General features: G+C 33.4%; 1 protein-coding gene across 2 annotated transcripts in view; it reads left to right on the plus strand.

The window, feature by feature from the left end:
- The first annotated feature begins 1,975 nt into the window (after window positions 1–1,975).
- The window catches only part of Cdh12 (cadherin 12), a 273,111-nt gene continuing 262,378 nt past the window's right edge, over window positions 1,976–12,708 (plus strand). For both annotated transcript variants that reach the window (XM_028767598.1, XM_028767599.1), the window contains exon 1: window positions 1,976–2,206. In XM_028767598.1, coding sequence (XP_028623431.1) covers window positions 1,976–2,206 — 231 coding nt within the window. The remainder of the gene's footprint in view (window positions 2,207–12,708) is intronic.

Consider the following 12,708-nt stretch of genomic DNA (forward strand, 5'->3'; position numbering starts at 1 on the left):
GCATATTATATATTTTGTTTGAATTTTAAAAAGTGGTTCACATTTGACAACTACTTCCTAAATTTCAAACAAATAGTCTAATTATTGCAAGTGGTTACCATATTAGACTGGATAATGCAAGTTAGCATTATGTGTTCACTATCTTGTCCAGAATTTTAAATGTTGACAAAATAATAATAATTTTGAATTTGTCAGACCAATGTTTCACAATTATAAACGACACAAAATACCACATCCTGCTTAAATTATTTTTACAAGAGTACACATGTAGAATGCACTCAGAGGAGATTTTTGAACACTGTCCACCACATGTTTTATCTCATTCACAGTAACTTGTTACCATAGCAGATGTTTAGAGATTTATGAATAGTACTTTGACAGCACAGAATAACCTATAATTGAATAAGTTTAGGGCTGAATTACATTGACAGGCTGACAAAATTCTATCTGTCTATCTATCATCTATCTACCACTACACTGGCTAATGCATACATTGCTACAGAAAGTAGAAACGATGCTATATATTTACTTAATAACTGTATGTGTTATATAGGTTTTTAAATTCGTATAATTTGTTCTCTATTATTTTTTCTATTTATAATCCTCCTGCTTCTTTCTTAACTGAAGCAAAAGGCTGTGTCTTCCTTAATATCAATGCTTACTTATTGTGGTTAACAAAATAGTGTTGTATTAACATGCATATTATATTTATTTCTTTATTTTGATCGTGTGTGTGTGTGTGTGTGTGTGTGTGCTTTATGTATGCATATTCATGAAGCCTAGGACTTCCCATTTTGATTACATTTTATGGACATGTATCTAGCTACCTACCATGCCTCCTTCACCCTCACACTGAGGTTACAACATAGATATGTAATGAGAAGCTTCTCGAAGGGCTCTGGGGTATAAACATTTGTCCTCATTCTTACCCAGTTAGATTTACTTACTGAACATTTTCTGTCTCTCAATGCTTATTATAATAAAAGAATACAAGCTCCCTGAACTGAAATGCATAATTCAACAGGACTCCATTTTTCCCAGTTAGACATGAACCATATACAAAATAATTTGCACACATTCAGTGTTTTTGGTTTACAAAGTATAGAAAAATCTTTTTTTCTTTTAAAATATAAGGCTCAGAATTGATGTGACCTGTTAACCATTTCCATTGCAGAAATAGCATTCTTTTTTCATTTGATTTATCTTCAAACTTTAAGGTATGATCTTTTCAATTGTCTGACTTCAAGAGTACTTAAAAAATTTTTTTTTTGATCTTGATATTTTGTTCTCAACCTTTGTCTATTTAGCTATGGCCAAAACAGCTTATGAATGCTTGAAGATCATTTTTCTTAGCATTCCTTGTTATGGAAGAACATGTACCATTGTCTGTTGCATACTAGAAGGAATGCTTAAGATGTTTTAAGTTTCAAATTCACAGGATAGCTATACAGAAACAATGATGCCCATGCAGAAGGATGAACTACAAATGCTACTTTAACTCAGCAATTCACTCTTATAATATTAATTTCTTCCCATTTTAGGGTGATCAATAAGTATAAATGTGTATTAATTTTGTATAAAATATTCACTTTTCTTCATTGTAATTGATAGTTTTAAGTAAGCATAAAACTTAGGCAATTAATCAAAACTGTAGTAGGTTGAAGAGGATCAACCATCCATCAAGTAGTTTAGAATTCTTTCCTTTTGTTTTTATACACATTAGCAGAATAATAGTTTCCTTGAAAGTCACCATGAGATTACATAAATTTAATGTATGTTTGCTTATCTGTTTTGTAGGTCTTCTTAGATGGAATGTCATAAACCAGAAACTTCCAAAGCATCGATGTGTAAATTACCATCACTCTACTAAAACGGAAAGCTCATTGATCACAGATACCACTCAACCCTGGATCCCACCACTTTACATTAAGTACTGGAGTATTTATTACTCTTCTGTAGGAGAAAGCCTTTGCCAATGCTTACAAGGAACTCTTTATACCTGCTTCTCTGGATCCTGTTTGATGGAGGTCTCCTAACATCACTTCAGCCGCAGCCACAACAGACTTTATCCACAGAACCAAAAGAAAATGTTATCCACCTTCCAGGGAGACGATCCCATCTCCAACGAGTTAAACGTGGCTGGGTATGGAATCAGTTTTTTGTGCTGGAAGAATACATGGGATCCGAACCTCAGTATGTGGGAAAGGTAATGCCATGTTTCTTTTGACAACTTCTTGATAGGAAAGGGGAGTAACGATTGTGTGATGTGTGTGGATGGTTTGCACAGGAGTTGAACAAACCAGTGACTAGACCACTGTAATTGAAATCCAACAGACTTGGTTTCTCTTCCTGACTCTGGCCTGGGTAAGCCTTGTAATATCCATTTCTTCCCTTTGCTTCTATTTTTCAAATTCCCCCATTGTTTTGATGAAATAGATTTTGACTTCTATTGTCGAAGACATGAATTTAAAATGCTTAAACTACATTAAAATATGGGCAGAGTATAGTGCACTCTTGTTCACAGACAGTCTGTAATTTCTGTCCATTTCCAGGATCAAGGGCAAATCTCCAAGCATAAATGCTATAATTGGTATTCCTAATGGTTTCCCTTTAAAATGTGACATATTAAATAGAATTTATTTTTAATATGTTTGTAGTGTCTTGCTTATGCTTCAACAATAGTTCTCTAAGATTTATTTATTTATTTATTTATTTATTTATTTATTTATCTGTTCCTCTGTCTGAACATAAGTACCAAACAATGTATGCAGCAGTCTGAAAACACTTTGGGCGAGTCTCCTGTCTCTGTCCACTGTAGGTTCCAGGATCAAACACAGCTCACCTTGCTTGGCATCATTTTCGTTACAGCCTCCGTCTTGTTTGTACAGTACTTCTATTTATTGACTTCTTTTTTTTTTTTGGTCCAGAAAAGAGTATTACTAGAGTTTAAAAGAAAAACGAACAATAAAGACAAACAAACAATAAAGTTTATCAGCTGTGTAGTTGCCTAGAAAATGGAGGAGAAAAGAAAAATAATAAAGATAAAAAAACCCAAGCAACACAACAAAAAGTGTCATGCCTTTTGCTCTGGTGGCATAGAGGTCTGCTACAGGGCAACAAATGGTCACATGCCCTTAGTAAAGAGTGTGGAAGCCTGAAGTACCGGAGAAAGGCTTACTAAGTTCTGAACAGCTCTGGCACGAAAAAATAGGAAGTTGAAATAAATAAATAAATGTATGAATAAATAAATCGGAAACAGAACAAAAACAAAAGCCTCACACTTTCTGAGAAAAGTGGGAAGACTCAGTTAAATTTCACTTATCCATAGATTTAATTATGGGGACTGAGCTAGGGGACAGGATTAGCCTACCTATTTCCCTATCATGTCTTATGTTAAAGACTTCTTTCCTAAAGATGTTCTCTCTGTCCTGAGGGGTAGTTCATAGTCCCATTTTTGAGTCATTTTCCAGCAAAATGGAATATTAGGTCTTCACCTCTGCTGAGATTCAGTTTTGTTTAATGAAATTTGATTGATCTCTAAAATCCCTGGTTAATAAGAAATAACTCTAAAATGCTTTATGAGTTTGGAAAATCTATACAAGACAATTTTACCAAAATAGTCTAGCAATTGCATAAATATTTCTCCTCATTTTTATTTGTTAAAATTTTACCCATTTCAGAATATACAGAAAGTATGTTTTTCTAAAAAAAAGAAACAAAAAAAACCTTTCCATTAACTTTGATGGTGTGAATTTTTAAAGAAAACCTGTTATCATGATTTTAACTTTAATTAAAATATAACTACATTGCTTTCTTTCCCAATTCATATCTCACGGAGATGTTGTCCCTCACTTCATCTCAAATTTGTGAGTTCTTTCTCACTGGTTATTATTTATATACACAAACACACATACAAATAAACACACACATGTATATAAATCTATAAATATATTGCTACAACCTGTTGTTAGAAAGGCATAAACTTAGTTCGAAATAAAACTATAAATAGAATTTGCAAGAAAAGAAACAGAGCAATTCAAAGCTAAGTATATAAGAAATTATAATAGTTGATTATTATTTACACTAAACATTATGAAAACCCGGAAGCTGAGTAGACCATAAAAGATAAATGAATCAGGCATTAGTACACTGAAGACCAGAGTCCAATTACATTAGCACGAACCACAAAACCTCCCTTATACACTTTTGAGGAAATAGCCCTAAAATAACACTACCTTGATTGTAATGCATACAGTTTCTAATTCTCTGATCAGCCAATGGTATTATATAAGCCTAACAATATATATATATGTGTGTGTGTGTGCATGTATGTATATATATATATATATATATATATATATATATATATATATATATATATATATATATATATATACTGTATATTAAAAATATATATATATATATATATATATATATATATGAATTCTATGTGCTTTATCTAATTATTCATTTAATAGTATTAGAAATCCAGAGTAATGACAAAAGAGTATGTCTTTCCAACTCTTCTCCAAAGATATTAACTACTATAGCTCAGTATATGTTTTCTGACATTGCCTGAAATTTCCATCATAGTCTTTGTTTTTTTACTAAGTCAGATATATACATTTAAATATGAGAACTGTAGGTGATAAGGTAAAATATTTTAGACAAATTTTATGTTGTTCTTGTACAGTTTCATTTTCCCTTCCAATGAATACAAATGGGATCTAGGGATTTAGTTTTGAAAACTATTCCTTAATATTTTAGAATTTTATCTTTGAACCTTTTATGACAGTATGTAATTAAATGTTAGACTGAAGAATACATTATTTATAAATATAGGATTAAAAGTGAGTAGATTTAATACCTAATCTATTGCATCTAAATATTACCATTTTCTATTGATATGTGACCTCACATTGGTAATGGGTATATATAGTTCTCATGCCAAGATGGATTTCTAATGTAGTAAAACAATAGTTACCAAGATTTCTTTTTCATAAGAAAATTAAAGTTTAAATAACTCTATGTTGATGCTTCTGGATTTGGGAATAGAATTATGACAACCTAGAGAGCTAAATCAAGGCATTTTATGCATTGTGTAAACACACATAAATATACTTACATTCCTGATCTTTTTAAAAAAGCTTTGAGATTGCTTATAAAGATTAATTAGTTTAAAAATGTAGAATTGAAGACCAAGGAAAATAGAAAGCTGAGAAATACCAAGCAGGTGAATGCTATCAGTGAGCCTCATGTTTGAGATTCTGTTATTCTTTAGGAAAACATAAAAGAAAAATAAAATCATTAGATATCTCCTATTGGAAATCATGTCTTAGGAGATGTAATGAGCTTAATTTATCTGTACCCCAAAGTTCCCTCATGCAATCTAGTTAAGTGAAAACCTGGCATCGTTTAGAAGCCATAAAAAAGCATTTTTAATTGTAGATTTTAGCATTGAAAAATACTAAAGTTGGCACTTATTCAAGGACAATCATATTATGGCATTGCTTATGATCAATATTAGTGTATTTCTATTTGAAGAAAATGTAGGAATATCCAACTAAAATGACAGTCCTTTCCTCAAAATAAGGTTTTGATTTAGTAAAATACTCACGATGAATCTAAGATTGTTTTTTGAAATTTAATACATACTTTAACTGAAAAAACATTCTGGGATTTTATCATTTAAAGCACAAGGAAAAAAGACAGGAAAGTCATAAAATCAGGAAAATATGAAATATGCACATTGACCCATAAGTACTTGGATTTGCACAAGTTGAAGTAACTGCATGTCTATAAAACTGTTTTGACAGAGCCTTGGCATATGCTTCTAGAAAATACTGCTCATTTATTCTTACAGAAATTACTGACTTGTCATTTTAACAACTGGATGGACTACAGTGAACAGTAATTCTTCAAATTTTTGTTCTAAATGAAATATATAAAATTAAATCACATGTAGACTATGCTTTCCAATCCGTCACCTTTTCCTAAAATATTGTTGATGTAGAATTCATTATCGCTTGAGACAATGTGAGGATAAATGGAAATTTGAAGGTCCCCAGGTTGCAATTATAATAGGTAAATTTATTAAATACTTCCTTTGGGCACTGTTTTAATTGCTTTAGATAGATAAACTTGCATAACCTTCAAAATAGAATTATGAAGATTTTTATTAGTATCTCCATTTTAAACATAAAAAAACTAAGGCTCTAAAAAAGTCAAGTAATGTCAACAGACAGGAAATTATAAAACTTATGTATTAAGTCAAATAACCAAGTTTCATTGCAGTGAAAAATATTTTTTCTCAAGTGCTAAAATTTTAATAATTTTCTGTCTTAGTACAATGGACAGATTTTTTGAAATTGTTTTGATAATGGAAAAGATGTGTTCAGATTATGAACAGTAGATGAGGCATTAAAAGCAGAGAAAGGATAATACAAAAGTAGGGAGAGATAAATTACTCTAAAGATTTTTGAAAAAAGCAATAGGGAAGCATCATCTCATGTTTATTAAAAATAGTTATGTTCCATAAATAATTATATGTACATACTTATATGAATTTATTTTAATAGAATTATGAAAAATAGAGTCCAGTGTGCTTTCTAAGAAAAAAAAACCCAGTGATAAACATAAGAAAATTCCCTTGGGGTTGTTCCTCAGAGGAGTCAAAGAGACTCCAAAAACAATGTAAATTATTGCCAGTGCTATTACTGCTTCTCGGAGCTTGAAGGTAAGGTCTTACTGCCTATAACACCACACTTGACAGACACTGGACTTGAAGATATTGAGCTGAATCTGATCTGGAAGTGTCCTCCCTGAAAATGAGTTCACATAGTATAAAAAGATGCTATGAAAGCTACCAAGAGAGAAAGGCATTTAATAATTCTGCCAAGATATAAAGCCTGTGGACCACAGCAATGACTAGAACCACGTGATATCTTCAATAGTGCTACCAAGGCACTTTTATCTTGGGGATAACCAAAATCCATCTTATAGGGATAAAGCATTCCCAAATAGATGGGAATTAATGTCTAATGGGAACTGACTACTTATTGCTGGAAATGAGATGGACTTTAAAGAATAGCCTACTAATGTCACTTTCCTAAATGATTATAATTTCTAACTGCAATCTTTTATCCAAATTTTCATCCTGTATCTTTATATCTAATGATAAATGCAGCCTTTGCTTCTCTTTAAAGAAGTTTCTTTTGCAGCAGGTGGATACTCTTGTAGTTATTATATTGTAACTAATAAAATATCAGAGAAAAATGACAATGTTTTGTTCAAATCCAATGGATTCATCTACAAGGCAATTTGTATACCCAAGGCTTAGGGAGAACAACAAAACTAAAGATAGAAAACTAGTAAGAGCAGAGAATCAAGAACTATGCTTCAAGACAGCTTGTTTTACATATGTCAGGGTTTTGTTTTTATATTACATCTCTCAACAATGTTGTCTAAACTAAGCTCATAAAATTAGACAAACTGATATGTCAACATTGATGGGAGAAATTTCATAATGTCTCTTCCTTGGATGAAGAGCTAAAAAACTCACTGGCTGCTGAGAATGGACTAATCTTACATAAAGATTGTATCCTCCTTAAACTATCCAATCCCAGACAGTCATCCTTAAAACATACATATGAACAACATAAACGGATGAGAAGGATTATAGCAGGGTATATAGCACTTTAGTTGATCATCATGTAATACTATGTGCACTTTACAGTTTGCTTGATCAAAAAATCATAATTTTCTATAGTGGGACAGTTATGGATCTCTGTGTTAAACTTCTATTTACTGAAAAAAATATTTGTGGTGAAGTGATGAGGGATGGGAGATGAACCTATCTATGGGTATCAAGATATAAATTTAGTGCACAGCCTAGGGCACACTTTGTGCAAAACTACCGCTCCTGGATAAGTGTAATTTATCTCTCTTTATAGCAAAATGGAGGCCATTACAGAAAACTACAAATGGAAACAATGTAGAGATTAACATCCCCAACAGATAAAATTATATCACAGCTATTGCAACTATGACTAGGGAACATAGGAGAAGATGTAGTAGAAAGAATGTAGAAGAAGCATATCTTTAAATTAGTTATAGGACAGTTTTTCTTAAGAATGCCTGTGCAAACAAGACTAGGATGTCAATACTGGTAGGCATGTAACCGTGGAAAGGTGAAATTTTCAATTAGTCTTACCTTTAGACAAGAACTAGTGACTTAAGTAAAAGGAAAACTTCATCTCTGAAACCATATCCACACAGAAAATAAAAAAGGTTTACGCACAGACACACACAAGTACATGTACACGCACACACACACATACATACATACATGCACACAGACATGAATGATAAGTTCACTCCATGCCATTTTTTTGGTCAGACAATATCACAAGGATCAGTATTATTTTAGCTGAGATATCTCATCATTCTCCAATGCCACTAGAGATTTCAATGGTGTAGAAATCTTTTGACCATTTGCCACCTTTAAACCACATCCTGTTCATAAGTAAATTATTAAAAGTATAGAATGTATGCTACTTTTTATTCTTAGTATCCAACCACCAAAACATTATCCATGTATGAGGTATCATGTTGTCTAATAAAGGAAAATATGATCAAGATATCTGGGAATTCTATTATCATAAAAAACTTGGGAATTAATACACTCCAAAGAGAGGATAGTAGGTTCACTCTCTTGGTCTTGGAATCCAGAAGCAAACTGCTAATTTAGTTATTTTCCCACAGTACTAAAACATGCATTTTCTATATAAATAGCTTATGCCAGGTACCAGGGGATATGCTAATTGTTCTAGCAATGAAATCACATCTGGTACAGTTGCTACAATTGGAGTCACCACCTGGTTAAGTTTATGATAATCCATTGTCATTATCCAAAACCCATCTGTCTTCTCCCCAGGCCAAACAGGAAAGTTGAATGGGAATCTGATCACTAGCCTCATGTCTTTCAAGTCCTTGTTGATAGCATTAATCATTGTAAGCCCTGTAGGAATTCAACCATAATAATGGTTTGCACTTGACCTTTCTCAACATAGTAGCACTTGCTCTGTGAATCAGGCAAGCCATTTGGAGATTCTACCGGCCTCCAAGGCTATTTATTTCAATGGTAAATTTTAGATTGGAGAAATGAATAGACTAGGAAGGAGTGGAAACAATAGGCAAAGCCATGAAATAGAGGAGTTAAGCTCCAGTTATCACCGAAGCTACAGGAGCTCCTTGTTCCTTATAGAACAGAATAGCAATTTCACTCTTTTATAATTAGTGTACCTTCATAGCCATTTTCAGTCACCAAATGAGGATGACTTGTTGTTGCTGCTGGTGGTGTACAGCTATAGTACTATAGGACTGAAGATCACTTATGAGAGATTTTGGAATGACTGAGGGTATAAATATAGAGATATGCAATGTGGTTCTTTCTCAAATGGTTCCATGCATCATTTCATAAGGGGTTTTTGAGACTGAAAAGAAACCAGGTGCAGCAACTTTGTGATGTTAATGGTTCTGTATTTTAAGCCTTGGGTTACGTTTGTTTTTTTGTTTGTTTGTTTGTTCGTTTCTCTTCACATACACTAAGGTATATGGGTTAACTAAGAAATTAATGGCATTTATTCTAGTTTTAGTGAATTTTAATATGAGCATTATATGTTAGCTTCTTCTGTCTTCTTCCTAGTAAGAGCTTGATCACCTAGACAATGCCTTAGGTCTGAAATTCATAACATCATCGTTGTTCTTTTCATTAGTAACCTTTAAGGTGACAAGGTAAACCTCATTTTCACTTTGAAAATATTTCATTTTGCTTTGTCATTCAGAGATCCAATTAATCATAACGTATTCACGTATCATAATGCAATGACAGGCTAAAGTTGTACTCTATAGCAAAGTGATCACTTGGAAGTTGGATTTCATCTGCAGACTGTGTTTTCCACAATGATGGAGAAGAGTGTTTCCTGTGTCCCTCCATAGATGAGTAAATAAAAAATATAAAAATTTCTTTGTAAATTTTACTTTCCTTAAACATTTCAATACCTTTTTCTGCAATAAAACAAAGCAAGTTAGTATATTACATTCATTTTAATTGGATAATGATTTACTCCATGCTTTGTTTAATGAAGAAAGTGAAAGGCCAGCATTTAAACTTTACCACCTACAGTACTAAATGCAGTTTCTGCTAACTGTTCCAGTGCTAGTAGATTCATCTCATCATCTTTATTTTTGTTTCCCCACTATTGTACACTTGTAGTATCTTAATCTAGCCTTATGTATTTCCCAGATTTTTTATCTAGATAGATAGATAGATAGATAGATAGATAGATAGATAGATAGATAGATAAGAAAAATAAAATGGTTCTTTTGGTGCCTTCTCATGAATGACATATTGCTTTTCACCTTTAAAGGCAAACTGGGTCATAACTCCACTAACAGAACTAGAATCAGAGAAGTAGTGAGGTGGAAACTCAGCAGTCCTGCCAATAAACTGCTTAAGGGGAGGCCATTACCACTCCCTTAGGCAATGCGGGTTAATTTCTTCATCTGAACATAGGTTAGTTTTACTGGGAAAGAAGCCTCATCAGACTTTAGGAACTCAATGTTCTCAGACTCACTGGGTCTCTCCTCTCATCCTCACTCTAAGTCCCAGTTCCCCTTAGGCATAGCTCTTCTTTATAGGAAGACTCTGCCAAGTTGGAAACTCAATTTGCATTTCAGTTTAACCACTAAGGATAACATTAGAGTTGTGGTGGTTTGTTTTTATTATCTGTTTCTTCTTGATTTTCGCTTTCCAGTATATATATATGAAATAATGAAGATTTTTTTTCAAAGTAAAAATTGCATGTTGTAGATGACTGTTGAGCTAGAAACCGATTTCCTCAGTGCATCATATTTTTTTTCTTTGATTTACCATGTGGCTTTTAAGTCAATCAGTTTTACTATAATTCCTAGTTTAAGAAATGTGCTTTAGAGATATTATGTAGATGGCTGTCTTGACCCTTGCCTTTGAAACCTGAGTAAGATTGTCTTGATGGTGCTGCTATTTTACCCTGTCTACAAATTCTGAATGCTAGCTAGGATGTGACTCAGACAAAACAGATGCTTAAATATAACAACAGCAGAAAACTATTTTCAGAAACTCAGACACAATTCAGAATCTTATCCTCAATTCCATTTACCTAGACATTTATTTATAGCAATACCTGGGGAGTCAGGATACTTCACAAAATGAGAGAGAGAGAGAGAGAGAGAGAGAGAGAGAGAGAGAGAGAGAGAGAGAACAAAATAAAAAGCATAGGTTAAAAGCCCAGAAAAAAAATTGTCTTCTCGTGCCATATATTCTTTTTTATTCTTACTTGGGAACAATCAACTTTATTAGATATTTCAACAGGTTAGATATGGGCAAGCCACATGAAGAAGGATAATTTTTTTAACTGAATCACATATATTGTCTTAATTCCACTAAAATGCAAAAATCTGGGAAACATGCAAATTACTATCAGAGGAAACAATATATTTGGAGCAATGTAATTGATGAATATTTTAAGAAGATCAAGTCATATGAAATGACAAGACAGTTTATTAATCTGCTAGAAAAAAATTAATATTTACTAGTCACACTTAAAGAAATTTATGCTGGCAAATCGGCTTTCCCTTTGGAGATTCATAGTTTTAATCCTAAAATAATTAAAGAACATGAAATGGAAGCTCCAAAACAATTTTATTAGTGTTTTAATGGCCACCCCATAGCTGGACATGGTGGTACACACCTTTAATGTCAGTACTCAGGAAGCAGAGGACGGTATGTCTCTTTGAGTTCAAGGCCTGTGAAGTTTATAGTGAAACACTAACTCAAAATTTTAAAATGAACAAAGATAACAACAATTCTGAAAACTAAACAAATGAACAAGGAACAATGAGGATAGAACTCCAAGGGTGTGCCGCAGAGCCAAGTCAGCGTGGAGATGAGCCAAATGGCGTACGCTCTGCCACACAGCGGGCACGGGAGCCTTAGGGAAAGAATAAGACAGCTCAAAATGTTAGCGGAAGAACTAGCAACACGAAATGGAAACATTGCACTTTTCTGAATATGTAATCCAGGAAGGTAGGCAGACTTATGAAGCCACAAGTATCGGAAGCCAAACGAATCAGACCCTGTAAACTATTATGTTAGAGATCAAGAACACTGAGAAGGAAAAGTACATCTGCTTAAAGACTAATGCATATATATGTATATACACATACACATATACACATATGTATATATGTATATATGTGTATGTATATATGGTATTTTTTAATTTACATTTCAAATGTTATTATGTTATCTCCATTCTGGGTCCCCCCTCAACTCCCTATCCCATCCCCCCTCCCCTTGATTCTATGAAGGTATTCCCCCACCCACCCTCCTACTCCCTCCTCCCTGCCCTGGAATTCCTCTACACTGGAACATCTCCCCTTCACAGGACCAAGGGCCTCTCCTCTCATTGATGCCTGACAAGATCATCAGATCATCCTTTGTTACATATGCAGCTGGAGCCATAGGTCCCTCCATGTGTACTCTTTGGTTGATGGTTCAGTCTTTGGGAGCTCTGGAGGGTCTGGTTGATTAATATTGCTGTTCTTCCTATGGGGTTGCATACCCCTTCAGCTCCTTCAGTCCTTTCTCTAACGCCTCCATTGGGG

The sequence above is a fragment of the Grammomys surdaster genome, unplaced genomic scaffold, assembly GCF_004785775.1.
Source record: "Grammomys surdaster isolate TR1022 unplaced genomic scaffold, NIH_TR_1.0 174, whole genome shotgun sequence".
Lineage (NCBI taxonomy): Eukaryota > Metazoa > Chordata > Mammalia > Rodentia > Muridae > Grammomys > Grammomys surdaster.